The 17,631-nt window shown below is 37.4% G+C and overlaps 1 protein-coding gene across 4 annotated transcripts in view; it reads right to left on the reverse strand.

The window, feature by feature from the left end:
- Positions 1 to 17,631, reverse strand: part of MTCL1 (microtubule crosslinking factor 1) — a 279,300-nt gene that overhangs the window by 165,352 nt on the left and 96,317 nt on the right. For all 4 annotated transcript variants that reach the window (XM_053714926.1, XM_053714925.1, XM_053714924.1 and 1 more), the window contains exon 3: positions 8,307 to 8,465. In XM_053714926.1, coding sequence (XP_053570901.1) covers positions 8,307 to 8,465 — 159 coding nt within the window. The remainder of the gene's footprint in view (positions 1 to 8,306; positions 8,466 to 17,631) is intronic.

Consider the following 17,631-nt stretch of genomic DNA (forward strand, 5'->3'; position numbering starts at 1 on the left):
TCACTCCCTTAGCTGTCCCGGGACAGACACACTGATTTGCTGCTTAAAGTCCTTTGCAATGGGGTTTGAATACTTAGGACATTTTGAGGTAAAATATCTTTCTTTTTTACATAGAGATGTTCAGGTGATATTTTCTAGTTAGCTTTTTACAGTTTAGCTGCATCACTTTCAAGTGTTTCAACATTTGGGTATCATGGCCCTTTAAGATTTTTTTGCTAAAAAATAACAAAACAAAAAAAAATATTCTAAAAAAAAGATGCCCTGAAAAGACCATTAGCAATTAGGCTCTTTTGCTAACCCTAAACGGAAAAATAAACCCTCGAAAAAACCTAATGCTAAGCCCCAAAATTTCTACTCACCAAACTTGATATCAGCTCCTAGGTGGGCTGCTGCTCAGGGCCGGACTGGGAAATCAGACCAGCCCTGGAAATATGTATAGACTGGCCCAGCCACGCCCCTCCCGCCCAGTCACGCACCCTTCTGCCCAGCCATGCCCCCTTCAGCCCAGTCCATACAAATTTTGAAACTTTCCAGAAATAATGCGTCAGTATAAGTGCACTAAACAGCAAAGAATGTATTATTTGGAAAAAATACAACTTTATATTCTGAAATAACTTAATGGAACAATACGGTGGATATGTAATACAGGCTGAAAGTGTTTTTAATAAAAAGTTTGCAAACCTAAGTAGTATTGTAACCTAGGTATAACAATACACTAAATACCAACCATAATGTATTTTAATGATAGTGATATAGTGATATACATATATAGTGTTATACAACCATAATGTATTTTAATGATAGTGATATACAGTGATATATACATATATAGTGATATACAACCATAATGTATTTTAATGATAATGATATACAGACTGTATATCACTATCATTAAAATACATTATGGTTGTATATCACTATATATGTATATCACTGTATAATACAGACAGTGATATACATATATAGTGATTAGTGATATACAACCATAATGTATTTTAATGATAGTGATATACAGTGATATACAACTATAATGTATTTTAGTGATATACTTTACAATAGCTGTTTCAGCAACAAAAAGGGTTAATTGGCTAATCGGCTTTGTCTCAGTCAAATCGCAGCAGCACCCGTCTGCTAACAATGTATATAATGCAGCAGCATAACCCCAACAATTAAGCAGCTAGACCCAGAAATAAGTTGTTTGCACCAGCCTTACCATGCGCCTGCCCCTCATCACAGACAGCACTAGGCCTGGAACCCACGGCGGTCGGCACTACCTCCCCCAGCTGCACAGCATGCAGTGGGGTGTGCAGCCTTACTCTACTACTGGAGGCGTGCTGAGCGTGCGTGGGGGAGGGGACTCAGGGAGGCTGGACGCTGGTGCTTGGGGAGGGTGACTAGGCTTTCTGTGGGATTACGATGCAAAGGACAATGGGGACAATGGGGGTATACTAACTGGCGGTGGCCGCTCAGTCACAGTCTCATACACTGTCACTCACCTATGATAATTTAATGAATGTAGTGACTGACTGTGCTGCTCTCCTCTGCTGCTGGTCCGGTGTGGTGCACGCTGCAGCTGCCAGCCCACCAGTGGGCCCTAATGGCCCGGCTCACCGGGATTTTTCCCGGTATCCCGGCGGCCTAATCCGGACCTGCTGCTGCTTCTCCAAGGCAGCACTCCTTTTCTATATTCATCCATTGTGGTGCTCCACTGGAACTTTCCTCTTCCATCCAACCGATCTTCTTCAGTCTTCTTATGTTACGTCCATTGTCCTCTTCATGCAGTCACTGCCTCACACTGAAGCTTGAATGCCAGGTTCCTCCTTATATAGAAGTGCCCTTGCATTTTTATTGGCTGATTGGACAAAGAATTAAAAACAACAGCCAATATAAATGCAAGGGAGGCTACTTCTGCATCTTCTCCAAGGCGGCGCTCCTCTTCCAACTTCTTCCATGGCAGTGCGCCACTGTCGCTTTCTTTTTCCATCCTACCCGTCTTCTTCCATCCTTTAGCTGATGCTTCTTTTCTTGTTACCTTACGTCCAATGTCCTCTTCATGTGGTCGCCGTCGAACACTGATAGTTTTTTTTTATTTTTTAGCAAAAGAGCTTAATCGCTGATGCCCTTTCAGGGCATCATTTTTTTTAGGTTAGGGTCTTTTAAAGATAGGGTTTTTTTGAGGTGGCAGGGAATTACTTTTATTTTAGTATAGGGATTTTTGTTATACAAAAGAGATAATCACTTTAACTAGGGCACTGCCCAACACCCTTTTCAGGGCAATTTTATAGTAGGCTTTGTTGTTTTTTAGGGGTCTTTATTATGGGGTAGGTTTTTTTAAGGGGAACCTTAGTTGTTTTTTTTGTTTTGTTTTTTGGTAGTTTTTTTTTTTTGGTAATGTTTTTTTTTTATTGCTACTACTTTTAATTTTGTGTATCTCAGGAGGTCTTAGGTTAGGAGGTTAGGTAGTGTAGGGGTAGTTTGCAATGTGGTATCGGAAGTTAGGAGCTTAATAGGTTAGGGGTAGATTGCGGTGAGGTATTGGCAGTTAGGTTTTAAGTAGTGTAAGGGTAGTTTGCGGTGGGGTTTTGGAAGTTAGGGGCATAATAAGTTATGTGTAGTTTGTGGTGGGGTATTGGTGGTTAGGGGGTTAACAGGTTAGGGGGTTAAGTAGTGTAGGGGTAGTTTGTGGAGGGGGTATTGGTGGTCAGGGAGTTAATAGGTTAGGGGTAGTTTGCGGTGGGGTATTGATGGTTAGGGGGTTAATAGATTAGGAATAGTTTGCAATGGGATATTGGCAGTTAAGGGGTTAAGTAGTGTAGGGGTAGTTTGCAGTGGGGTATTAGTGGTTAGGGGGTTAATAGGTTGGGTGTAGTTTGCGATGTGGTATTGACAGGGTGTTAAGTAGTGTAGAGTAGTTTGCGGTGGGGTATTGGCGGTTAGGGGGTTAATTAGTGTAGGGATCCTTTTTTTCTGCAATTATTATGGGATATTATATCATCATTTTCCCACCCATGCTGTTAACTCTCATGTAACCATTAAAGAGAAGATTAATTGAAACATCCCATGTCGCCTTACTTGCAATAGGGAAGAATAGAAGTGTTTTTTCCCTCATGTCCCAGAATCATAGTGTAATGGATGACATCTGTCCCTCTTACCTACACCTTGTGGGCACCCATGAAATGACACAAACCTCCCAGCTTCTTTATAAATTGGTAAAGCACTTGCACAGAAAAACACCTTATAAAGGGAAACATTTATACCACAGGATATTTCTCTTACTTTTTAGTAAATGAAGGGACACTTTAATGATACATCTGGTGAAGATTGACATGTTTAAAGGATGGCACATAATAAAATAAGCTTTAGCCACAAGGTATTATTTTCTAAAACAAAAACATATACAGTGTTGAAACAAGGTAACCATATAATTACCATGTGCCCTCCAGAGCATACAATGACAGTAATTATCTGCATAGGGTGGTAACCTTCATCATGTAAATAGTACTTGTAAATGCTCCTAGCACACAAAAAGCTAAATAATCCGCATGACATTTTACAAGTAGGTCCTAAATCCTGATAAATGGATAGACAGATATATATCTGTACACATCAGTCTGCATGGGACACATAAAATATAGGCTATTCAAATCTAATAGATAAAGGTTTACAACTCACTTATAACAATAGTAGCACATTAATAGCTTAACGATATAACTAGAAATAAAACAGAAAAATTAGATGCACTTTTTTCGGGGGGGGGGGGGGGGTGTTCCCCCGCCTTTTTTTTCTTAAAAAATAAAATGTACTTGGCAGATGGTAATTTAAATTAAAAACATTTTTTTTAGTTAAACTTCTCAAGTTCATGGGGTAATGAATAGGCAAAAGAAGACAATGACTACAAATAAAAAATCTTATAATCTTTAAAGCATCTGACTGTTTTTTGGTAATACTAATAAATTGATATCAGCTGTGCAGTGCAGAAGCTTCACACAAGTCCTCTCTCCCTTAACTTGCTGGCAGCCCTATTCATTCAATAGAACAACCCCATCTATACTATTCATACCAAATCCCTGGCAGCTGCTGCCCCTACTTAATCCCCCTATGCTTTGTGCTATTCAGCAGGGTTGCCCCAATGGTGTCTGAAGCCCAGCCAGGCAACTGTCTGAGAAGTCCCCTGACATTTCCAACAGCTTGAGTCCCATACAAAGAAACACAAAATAACTTCAAGCAGCTGCTGATAAGAGATGCAGACATAATACCGTTTATTCCCAATTCCGTATTTGCCAATCACATACGACGGCTCCTTATCCATTGCTAACTAAGGAGAAGAGACAATCGGAGCAAAAGAGGGCAAGAAAACATGTAACCTGCATCTTTGCCAATGTGTCTAAGCCCTCTCTAGGGGTTTAAAGGCAATGTAGGCAATCCCTAGAGAGACAAAAAAAAAAAAAAAAACTAATTTTATAACCTAAGTTTTCAGCGAAATGATGGAAATCAATAGCTGGTTCAAGCAATTAACAGCAATTTAAAGACAATCCAGATTACAAAACGGGTTTGTTAGTCTTTCTAGGGTATATGGAGTGATGAGAATGTATAAAGTATACAAGATGTGTTTATTGCCTGTTTAAATCACTCTAGAGTCCTTACGTTTTTTGGGTTGTCCCATAGAGTTACTAAGACTTTCAAATCCCTCTGTTATTCCATACTCACACTAAAGATAAGTCCTCATTACATTCTTAGTGAATACGCTAAACAGAACAGACAGGCATTAGAGAGAGCCTGAGTATTTGGTATACAAGTCTTGTGGGTCTTGGAATGCTGAGGTTTTTATGCTTCTGAAAACTCAAAAATATGTAGTTCCCCTTCCCCATACATTTCAGGAGAGCTGCCTCCTTTCACTGGTGTTCCAAGTTGATGGAAAATGGACATGGGTAACAGTGCTCTAAGAATAACCAGTATGGCTTATATAATCCAGGAGTGGTTCTCCTACTATATTTTAAAAGTAAAACCATTTATTGGAGTTCACTCCCCTACCTGGCCATGCCCCCAACTTCATTTGACATTAGTGCATATTAATTATATGCTTGAAAATAAATCCAATTTACTTCTATTATAAAATTGGCTTCGTTCCCATGGTATTTTGTGTTGAAGAGATACCTAGGTAGGCATCTGGAGCAATACATGGCAGGAAATAAGCACATGTCCCTGCTTTTAAACAAACGATAACAAGAGAAAGAAGAGAATTTGATAATATAAATAAATTACAAAGTTGTTTAAAATCCCATGCTCTGTCTGAATCATGAAAGAAACAGTTTGGGTTTCATATCAGTTTAACCATAATGTAACCACAGCACATTTACTAAATGAAGCTCACTGCACTAGTTTATATACAAATATATCACTTTTTGTCCCCTTTTCATGCAGTTATCAGATGTGGAAAATATATTTTTCCCCAGTGTCATAAATTTACATTTCCTGGTACCGAAAGTACTCTTTTTTTTTTTTTTTTTTTAATATTTACAAAATAACATTTAAAAAGAGATTATAACAATTTGATCTGAAATGTAAAAATATTGTCTTCCACTTCATATGGTCCATAAGAATCTTCTGACAGTGATGCTGCTCAAAGCTTCTCACAGGCCTGACATGCAGGGCAGCTGCTCCCATACACAATGCAGAGTGCCTGTAACACGCACTAGATGCCTGCAGTCTGGCTGCATTCATCTTCCCTGCTGGCTCATAAAAGGTCAGTACCCCTCTAAGATAGGCATCACAGCTGTCTCCCAGTATGTGATTAGCTATTCACATCTACCTGTTACAGTGTTTGCACAAGATACATATGGAAATAATAAAGGATAACTGCATTTAATTGTAGCAGATGGCAAATAAAAAGCCACATTACGTTCCACAAAATTATAAATATTCTTTGTATTATTACATTTATCTTATTAAGCTAAAGTGTATTTAACATTACTATCCAAGGACGGTAACACAGAGAGGAGATTCAAGAAAATACAGATTTAAATATATACAGATTTATGCAACTGAGTGAACTAATGTGGTACGTTGAACTTTTAACAATAATGTTATTGGCTCAGAATGCAATGAACCAAGGAACAGAAATTACCATACCCTCAATAATGAACAGGTAGCTGCTTGAAAACGACCATAATTCAATTATAGCAATTTAAAGAGATTGCAGAATGAATTACAATAGCGTTTTGACCATGAAAATCAAGTACTGGAAAGGTTATACAATACAATGGCAGCTTTTACAAATCTAGGGAGATTCCAAAGACTAATTCAAACCTGGGTGTGTCACAGCATAAAAAAAAAAAAAAAAAGATTTTTAATTCTGTGTAATTTTTAGGAAGTTAAAGGGACACTGTACCCAAATTTTTTCATTCATGATTCAGATAGAGCATGCAATTTTAACCATCTTTCTAATTTACTCCTATTGTCAAATTTTCTTTATTCTATTGGTATCTTTATTTGAAAAGCAAGAATTTAAGTTTAGATGCCGGCCCATTTTTGGTGAACAACCTGGGTTGTCCTTGCTGATTGTACAGCACCAATAAACAAGTGCTGTCCATGGATCTGAACCACAAATTGGCTGGCTCCTTAGCTTAGATGTCTTATTTTTCAAATAAAGAAAGCAAGAGAACGAAGAAAATTTGATAATAGGAGTAAATTAGAAAGTTGCTTAAAATTGCTTGCTCTATATGAATCACAAAAGAAAAAATTTGGGTTCAGTGTCCCATTAACTCAAAATTATCTTCCATACAATCTTGCAGCACACAAATGTCTCCATTTTCATAATTTGTTTCTTAAAAGAGTGCTTGGCTTCCCTAACATTAGTAAGAGAAAATAGCTACAGATGTGCACATTTTCTGACTAACCAAAGAGCTGAATAACTGAAATCCTGCACTGCAGGACAGAAATACTTATAGACTTTAATGAAGGGATTTTGAACTAGATATTACACATCATACACAATGACTAGGGACCCCAGCATGCAAGAAAAATGACTGTATGCATGCAGGGGTCTGTTGGTAAAGTAACTTGAAGGAATAGTCTAGTCAAAAAAAACTTTCATGATTCAGATAGAACATTCAATTTTAAGCAATTTTCAAATGTACTCTTATCACATTTTCTTCGTTCTCTTGGTATCTTTATTTGAAAAAGCAATAGTGTAAGCATAGGAGCCGGCCCATTTGTGGTTCAGCATCTGGGTAGCACTTTCTGATTAGTGTCTAACTGTAACCACCAATCAGCAAGTGCTACCCAGGTTCTGAACCAAAAATGGGTAGGCTCCTAAGCTTACATTCAAATAAAGATACCAAGAGAACAAAGAAAAATGAATAATAGGAATAAATTAGAAAGTTGCTTTAAATTGCATGCTCTATCTGAATCACAAAACCTTAATTTGACTAGACTATTCCTTTAATAGGGCAAAACATTTGTAATATTTTCTCATAAATTGGGTTCACAAATATATTTGGAACTTAGGAGTCTTCCAGAATACTGAAAGGTCCACCATATATATTTTAGAAGCAGAGGGAATAATTTCACTAAGGGTGTATGGAGAAAAATTAAAAAGTTTGAAGACTGGCCTAGAAACTGGCCTAGAAGAGCTGTGGCTCTCTGACTCCTGGGAATTGTAAGGAACTGCCTAGTAACATCTTGCATAAGCAAGAAAGCCATTGACTGAACAATAAAGCAACTATTTCAGATTATTCTTTTAAAGAGACCTATCCATTTTATTTGGGAACTAAGAGCCTGCAGGAGGCAGCCGCAAGGGGGTGCTATTATTAACACCAATAATGTCTGGCAATGTTACCATGACAACAAGTCAGTCAATAAATATAACACTGAAATACACCAGAAACAAATCAACTGGTATTAAAGGTAGTAAGTCTGTGTAATTTTGCATTAAGGTTTTTTTTTAACTTACCAAGGTTATTAGGGATACTTCCTTATGATCCAATGGCATCCTGTGGACTTAGCGGGGGTCTAGTCCTCTTTATTAATTCGTTTCCCTAGGAGTCTACTGTGGTTTCTAGGGGGCTAATGATTCTACAAAATACTTTTTTTTATTCCCTGTTGTCTAGTAGGGTCCCTTAATTTCATTTCAGACATATTGCAGTTTGTGCTACTATTAGTTGGCCTAAAATTTCATTTAAAAACTGCATTATCACTACATAAAAATAAACTTCCTATATAATATAGTTTACTGATATATTAAAGCCATTAAATCACAAAGGTTATCTCACAAATAGTGATGCTCCATAATTAAATGTAACTCTCACCTCTCTTGCCCTCTCCAGCTCATTGTGCAATGCCTGCTTGGAAACTTCCATCTCAATAATTTGCTGACGAAGTAATTCATTTTCATCTTCTGCTTTGATTCGTTTTTCTTCAACATTCTCCAGCTCGTGGTGCAGTCTGACAGAAACATCTTTGGCTACCTGTAAATATAGATATAAGTATCACAAAACTACAGTGTCACAAGTCTCTTAGTTTATATTTATACAGCCACAAGACATTATGTAGAGTAGTGAGTAGAGGTCAAATAATTACAAAAGGTTTGCTGTCCACACCAGGGACATGTTAATTAATGTGACGTATAATAGCGCTGTACAGCACCTGTTTCATACCATATATTAAAAAAGCTTCATTATCCTTGTTTTTAAAGCAGAGAACAGCACCAGGTGTTTGTCCATGGTGACAATCTCTGTGCTACCAAGGGTGCTGATTGGTAAGTAAGGTGTGAGTACATAGCATACTTACCAATCAGGGCTTTCACACATGCACCAGGCTCATGCATATGAGGCTGATATAATCTTAAAAAGGCTAATGCAGCAGTCTATATTTTCTTTCATGATTCAGAGCACAATGATTTTTTAAAAACACTTTCCAATTTACTAATATTATCTAAGGCCTAGATTTGGAGTTTGGCGGTAGCCGTGAAAACCAGCGTTAGAGGCTCCTAACGCTGGTTTTAGGCTACCGCCGGTATTTGGAGTCAGTCAAAAAAGGGTCTAACGCTCACTTTTCAGCCGCGACTTTTCCATACCGCAGATCCCCTTACGTCATTTGCGTATCCTATCTTTTCAATGGGATCTTTCTAACTCCGGTATTTAGAGTCGTGGCTGAAGTGAGCGTTAGAATTATAATGACAAAACTCCAGCCGCAGAAAAAGTCAGTAGTTAAGAGCTTTCTGGGCTAACGCCGGTTCATAAAGCTCTTAACTACTGTGCTCTAAAGTACACTAACACCCATAAACTACCTATGTACCCCTAAACCGAGGCCCCCCCCCACATCGCCGACACTCGATTACATTTTTTTAACCCCTAATCTGCCGACCGCCACCTACGTTATACTTATGTACCCCTAATCTGCTGCCCCTAACACCGCCGACCCCTATATTATATTTATTAACCCCTAACCTGCCCCCCACAACGTCGCCGCCAGCTACCTACAATAATTAACCCCTAATCTGCCGACCGCAAAGAGCCGCCACCTACATTATAGCTATGTACCCCTAATCTGCTGCCCCTAACACCGCCGACCCCTATATTATATTTATTAACCCCTAATCTGCCCCCCACAACGTCGCCTCCACCTGCCTACACTTATTAACCCCTAATCTGCCGAGCGGACCGCAACGCTATTATAATAAAGTTATTAACCCCTAATCCGCCTCACTAACCCTATAATAAATAGTATTAACCCCTAATCTGCCCTCCCTAACATCGCCGACACCTAACTTCAAACATTAACCCCTAATCTGCCGACTGGAGCTCACCGCTATTCTAATAAATGTATTAACCCCTAAAGCTAAGTCTAACCCTAACACTAACACCCCCCTAAGTTAAATATAACTTTAATCTAACGAATTTAATTAACTCTTATTAAGTAAATTATTCCTATTTAAAGCTAAATACTTACCTGTAAAATAAATCCTAATATAGCTACAATATAAATTATAATTATATTATAGCTATTTTAGGATTTATATTTATTTTACAGGTAACTTTGTATTTATTTTAACCAGGTACAATAGCTATTAAATAGTTAAGAATTGGGCTTGGATGAAGATTTTGGAGCCAGGACGGATCGGTGATACCTGGTTAGGTGAAGATAAGGTAGGAAGATCTTCAGGGGCTTAGTGTTAGGTTTATTTAAGGGGGGTTTGGGTTAGATTAGGGGTATGTGGGTGGTGGGTTGTAATGTTGGGGGGGGGGTATTGTATGTGTTTTTTTACAGGCAAAAGAGCTGAATTTCTTGGGGCATGCCCCGCAAAGGGCCCTGTTCAGGGCTGGTAAGGTAAAAGAGCTTTGAACTTTTGTAATTTAGAATAGGGTAGGGCATTTTTTTATTTTGGGGGGCTTTGTTATTTTATTAGGGGGCTTAGAGTAGGTGTAATTAGTTTAAAATTGTTTTAATATTTTTCTAATGTTTGTAGATATTTTTTTATTTTTTGTAACTTAGTTCTTTTTTATTTTTTGTACTTTAGTTAGTTTATTTAATTGTATTTATTTGTAGATATTGTATTTAATTCATTTATTGATAGTGTAGTGTTAGGTTTAATTGTAGGTAATTGTAGGTATTTTATTTAATTTATTTATTGATAGTGTAGTGTTAGGTTTAATTGTAACTTAGGTTAGGATTTATTTTACAGGTAATTTTGTAATTATTTTAACTATTTTAGCTATTAAATAGTTCTTAACTATTTAATAGCTATTGTACCTGGTTAAAATAAATACAAAGTTACCTGTAAAATAAATATAAATCCTAAAATAGCTATAATATAATTATAATTTATATTGTAGCAATATTAGGATTTATTTTACAGGTAAGTATTTAGCTTTAAATAGGAATAATTTATTTAATAAGAGTTAATTAATTTCGTTAGATTAAAATTATATTTAATTTAGGGGGGTGTTAGTGTTAGGGTTAGACTTAGCTTTAGGGGTTAATACATTTATTAGAATAGCGGTGAGCTCCAGTCGGCAGATTAGGGGTTAATGTTTGAAGTTAGGTGTCGGCGATGTTAGGGAGGGCAGATTAGGGGTTAATACTATTTATTATAGGGTTAGTGAGGCGGATTAGGGGTTAATAACTTTATTATAATAGCGTTGCGGTCCGCTCGGCAGATTAGGGGTTAATAAGTGTAGGCAGGTGGAGGCGACATTGTGGGGGGCAGATTAGGGGTTAATAAATATAATATAGGGGTCGGCGGTAATAGGGGCAGCAGATTAGGGGTACATAGGGCGGTTTACGGAGCGGCAGATTAGGGGTTAATAATAATATGCAGGGGTCAGCGATAGCGGGGGCGGCAGAATAGGGGTTAATAAGTGTAAGGTTAGGGGTGTTTAGACTCGGGGTACATGTTAGGGTGTTAGGTGCAGACGTAGGAAGTGTTTCCCCATAGACAACAATGGGGCTGCGTTAGGAGCTGAACGCGGCTTTTTTGCAGGTGTTAGGTTTTTTTTCAGCTCAAACAGCCCCATTGTTTTCTATGGGGGAATCGTGCACGAGCACGTTTTTTAGGCTGGCCGCGTCCGTAAGCAACTCTGGTATCGAGAGTTGAAGTTGTGTTAAATATGCTATATGCTCCTTTTTTGGAGCCTAACACAGCCATTCTGTGGACTCCCAGAGTTATTTTAAAGGTGCGGCCAGAAAAAAGCCAGCGTTAGATACGCGGGTCGTTACCGACAAAACTCTAAATCTAGCCGAAAGTGTGCAAATCTTTCTAAGGCATCAGCTACTACTGAGAATGTACAAGAGATCACAGTTTATACATATTTGAGTCTGTGATTGGGTGATTGCTGTCACATGATGCAGGGGGACAGCAAATGGAAACATTTACAAATTTATCAGAAAAATAAAATCTACTTTTCGTTTGAAATTCAGAGTGCTACAGCATTACCTATTTACAATGCAAATAGTCCTTTAATGTATTTTCACTGTACACTATGCAGCCCCAGCATACATCCTTTTAATGTTCCTATGTTATAAAGAAGCAAATTGCTATTGTCAGTTAAATATATACACCTAGATTACGAGTTTTTGTCGGTAAATTTAGCTCCACATCCACTGTAATACCAGCGTTGCTTACGGTAGCGGTAAGCTGGCAAAACGTGCTCGTGCACGATTTCCCCATAGGAAACAATGGGGCTGAGCTGGCTGGAAAAAAAACTAACACCTGCAAAAAAGCAGCGTTCAGCTCCTAACGCAGCCCCATTGTTTCATATGGGGAAATTAATTTTATGTCTGCACCTAACACCCTAACATGAATCCCGAGTCTAAACACCCCTAATCTTACACTTATTAACCCCTAATCTGCTGCCCCCGCTATCGCTGACACCAACATTATATTATTAACCCCTAATCTGCCGCTCCGGACACCGCCGCCACCTACATTATACTTATGAACCCCCCAACATGGCCAACACCTACATTATAGTTATTAACCCCTAATCTTCCCCCCAAACGTTGCCACAACTATATTAAATTTATTAACCCCTAATCTGCCGCCTCCAACATCGCTGCCACTATAATAAATTTATTAACCCCTAAACCTAAGTCTAACTCTAACCCTAACCTTAACACCCCCTAACTTAAATATAATTTAAATACATCTAAATAAATTTACTACAATTAAATAAATTATTCCTATTTAAAACGAAATACTTACCTATAAAATAAACCATAAGATAGCTACAATATAACTAATAGTTACATTGTAGCTATCTTAGGATTTATATTTATTTTACAGGCAACTTTGTATTCATTTTAACTAGGTACAATAGTTATTAAATAGTTATTAACTATTTAATAACTTCCTAGTTAAAATAAATACAAATTTACCTGTAAAATAAACCCTAACCTAAGTTACAATTACACCTAACACTACACTATAATTAAACTAATTACCTAAACTACCTACAATTAATTACAATTACATTAAATAAACTAAATTACGAAAAAAAAAAACCCACTAAATTACAGAAAATAAAAAAAGAATTACAAGTATTTTAAACTAATTACACCTAATCTATTCCCCCTAATAAAATAAAAAAGCCCCCCAAAATAATAAAATTCCCTACCCTATACTAAATTACAAATAGCCCTTAAAAGGGCCTTTTGCGGAGCATTGCCCAAAAGTAATCAGCTCTTTCACCTGTAAAAAAAAATACAATACCCACCCAACATTAAAACCCACCACCCACATACCCAACCCTACTCTAAAACCCACCCAATCCCCCCTAAAAAAAACTAACACTACCCCCTTGAAGATCACCCTACCTTGAGACGTCTTCACCAAGCCGGGCACAAGTGGTCCTCCAGAGGGTCCAAAGTCTTCATCCTATCCGGCCAGAAGAGGACCTCCAGAACGGCAGAAGTCTTCACCCAGGCGGCATCTTCTATCTTCACCCTTCTGGAGTGGAGCGGGTCTATCTTCAAGACATCCGACGCGGAGCATCCTCTTTATCCGACAGCCGACAACTGAATGACTGGTCCTTTAAGTGACGTCATCCAAGATGGCATCCCTTGAATTCCGATTGGCTGATAGAATCCTATCAGCCAATCGGAATTAAGGTAGGAAAAATCCTTGAAGTTCATTGAGCTTGCATTCTATTGACTGTTCCAATCAGCCAATAGAATGTGAGGTCAATCCTATTGGCTGATTGCATCAGCCAATAGGATTTTTCCTACCTTAATTTTCCTACCCTAATTTTTCCTACCTTAATTGTATTTTTTTTACAGGTGAAAGAGCTGATTACATTGGAGCAATGCCCCGCAAAAGGCCCTTTTAAGGGCTATTTGTAATTTAGTATAGGGTAGGGAATTTTATTATTTTGGGGGGCTTTTTTATTTTATTAGGGGGATTAGATTAGGTGTAATTAGTTTAAAATTCTTGTAATTCTTTTTTTATTTTCTGTAATTTAGTGGGTTTTTTTTTCCGTAATTTAGTTTATTTAATGTAATTGTAATTAATTGCAGGTAGTTTAGGTAATTAGTTTAATTATAGTGTAGTGTTAGGTGTAATTGTAACTTAGGTTAGGGTTTATTTTACAGGTAAATTTGTATTTATTTTAACTAGGAAGTTATTAAATAGTTAATAACTATTTAATAACTATTGTACCTAGTTAAAATGAATACAAAGTTGCCTGTAAAATAAAAATAAACCCTAAGATGGCTTCAATGTAATTATTAATTATATTGTAGCTATCTTATGGTTTATTTTATAGGTAAGTATTTAGTTTTAAATAGGATTAATTTATTTAATTGTAGTAATTTAATTTAGTTTTATTTAAATTATATTTAAATTAGGGGGGTTAGGGTTAGATTTAGAGTTAGGGGTTAATAAATTTAATATAGTAGCGGCGACGTTGGGGTCGGCAGATTAGGGGTTATTAAATGTAGGTAGGTGTCGGCGATGTTAGGGGCAGCAGATTAGGGGTTAATAAAATTTAACTAGTGTTTGCAAGGCGGGAGTGCAGGGGTTAATACATTTATTAAAGTGGCGGCGATGTACGGTCGGCAGATTAGGGGTTAAACATTTTAGTTTAGTGTTTGTGATGTGGGGGGGGCCTCGGTTTAGGGGTTAATAGGTAGTTTATGGGTGTTAGTGTACTTTTTAGCACTTTAGTTAAGAGTTTTATGTTACAGCGTTAGCCCATAAAACTCAACTACTGACTTTTAAATGCGGTAGGAGTCTTTCCAGGAGAGGGTCAACCGCTCACTTTTTCAGGCAATCGTAATACCGGTGTTAGGAAAATCCCATTAAAAAGATAGGATACGCAATTGACGCAAGGGGATTTGCGGTAAGCTAAAATCGTGGCAAAAAAGTGAGCGGTAGACCCTCTCCTGTCTGAATCGTAATACCAGCTGGGACCCCTCAACGCTGCTTTTTAAGGCTAACGCAAGACTCGTAATCTAGCCGATAGTTTTTTTTGCATTCAAGTCAAACAATGCTATATACCCTATATGTGCCATGTAGGAACTTTTGCCATTGTAAAGTGAGTCCTAGTTTAAGGAGGACCAAAAGCCAAGGTGGATGGGAAAAGCTAGCAACACTCACAAATAAAAAAAATAATAAAATAATATATAAATATATAAATAAATAAATATATATATATATATATTATGTTCAGCACTCTGTATAGCGCTTGCTTATTGGTGGCTACATTTAGCCACCAATCAGCAAACGCTACCCAGGTGCTGAACCAAAAATGGGCCAGCTCCTAAGCTTTACATTCCTGCTTTTTAAATAAAGAGAGCAAGAGAACAAAGAAAATTTGATAATAGGAGTAAATTAGAATGCTGCTTAGAATTGCCTGCTCTATCAGAATCATTAAAGAAAAAAATTGGGGTTAGTATCCCTTTAAGCACGAGCTGTAAAATATTAATTTGTATTATGATTTCCCCTCGATTTGGAGGGGATTGTCTGCACCCACTATACCTCTGGCCTGCTGCTATATGCACTATTAAGTATCATACTCAACAGTTAATATAAATGGCTGCTCCCAAATGCATGTGACCCTTCTGGACAGAGACTAAGTACATATAACGAGAACCAATTAGCTGCATTTACTTTATTTGATATTAATTTTAACTGAAAGGATATCCCATTAATAAGAAAATTCTAATACTTTGTAAAAGACTCTAACACAAAGGTTATAAAAAAGATCTGCTCATGACAAACAATATTGAAACCAGATTATACAGAAGAGGATTTTTAAGCATAGAACCAGAGAGACATAATATGGCTCTTCAGCATTTTTTTTATACTCTACTATTTATGCAGATTCAATGCATTCGATTTGTATTTTGTATATGTGATCTCTTGTTTTACATTTGTTTATAGAAAATATATTTTTATGTTGATTAATACAATTTACAAGTTTTGCTATCACCCTTTGAAATGAAAATAAAAAGCAATGTGACATAATTTCAAAAGTGAACTTCTGTTATATATGAACATTGAACAAATATAGCGGTTGAACTAGGGGTCATTGGTCCAGCAAGGGTTAGAATTCCATCAGCATAGGAATAGATGACTGTGGGAAAAGGATCACAAGGGCATAGCACGTCAGGTACGCAGCAGGCACTATATGGAAAATACAGGGAGACAAATATCCGGATTCGTAGGGGCCGATTTATTATGATGCGAGCAGACATGATCCGCTGTAGTGAATCATGTCCGCCCGACATCGCTAAATGCCAACAGCATGCGCTGTCGGCATTTAACATTGCACAAGCATTTCTGGTGAAATGCTTGTGCAATGCTGCCCCCTGCAGATTCGCGGCCAAGCTAGTAGGGGGTGTCAATCATCCCAATTGTATCCAATCGAGATGATTGCTGTCTGCCACCTCAGAGGTGGCGGATAAGTTAAGGCGCAGCAGTCTTAAGACCGCTGCTTCTTGTATGTATGTATGTATGTATGTATGTATGTATGTATGTATGTATGTATGTATTAAGTACTTGTAAAGCGTTGCTAATCACCCGTAAGGGTCTCAAGGCGCTGCTCATTTTATCAACCTTGGAAGGATGAAAGGTTGAGTGAACCTAGCCGGGGATCGAACCTGCAACCCTTGGGTTGCTACAGAGCTCAGCCACAGTGCCTTAGCATGCTGAACTTATGTTTCCAGCAAGCCTCACGGCTCACACGGAAACTGCTACATTCACAGAATGTTAAATCGGCCCCAAAGAGTTTATTCCATGATGATGTACAGCAAAGCCGCAGAACAGCTCTTTTTGAAAATGTATTACACAAAATTTTAACAATGTTTTAAAAAGCTCTTAAAGGGACAGTAAACGAGTTGTAATTACAATAGATTTCTGTTGTGCTGCCAAGAATAACAAATCAGCCAAGTCTTTATGTTTTTAAAATAAATTCATATCCTTTTTCTGCAATTATTGTTCAATGGCAAAACTCCACCCACTATTTAGCTTATTTGGAGGAGCTAATCTGGGCTTTCTCACGTTCTTACTCTGAATACTCTTGTTTATTCACATGTTCACTGGTGGAGTTTATTACTGTTTTGTTATATTATTCTTGGTAACATCAGAGTAATTTGTCTAGATCTCTTTGCAATTCTTAATTTAACAGTCTAGTCAGAATTAAACTTTCATGATTCAGATAGGACATGCAGTTTTAAACAACTTTCCACATTACTTTTATCATCAAATTTGCTTTGTTCTCTTGGTATTCTTAGTTGAAAGCTAACCTAGGTAGGCTCATATGCTAATTTCCCAGCCCTTGAAGGCCGCCTCTCATCTGAATGCATTTGACAGCTTTTCACTGCTGGAGGGCGTTAGTTTATGTGAGCCATATAGATAACATTGTGCTCATGCCCGTGAAGTTATTTAAGAGTAAGCATGTTTATTGTCTGTAAATAGAACTGAAATAAGGGGCAGTCTGCAGAAGGTTAAATATAAGTTAATCACAGAGGTAAAAAGTATATTAATATAACAGTGTTGGTTATGCAAAACTGGGGAATGGATAATAAATGTATTATCTACCTTTTTAAACAATAAGAATTCTGTAATGTGATAGTGAACTTATTTGAGCTGGTTTTTAAGAGGTAGGTTCCTACCCTATAAAAAAAATGCTTTGG

This window comes from Bombina bombina, chromosome 5 (assembly GCF_027579735.1).
Source record: "Bombina bombina isolate aBomBom1 chromosome 5, aBomBom1.pri, whole genome shotgun sequence".
Taxonomy (NCBI): Eukaryota; Metazoa; Chordata; class Amphibia; order Anura; family Bombinatoridae; genus Bombina; species Bombina bombina.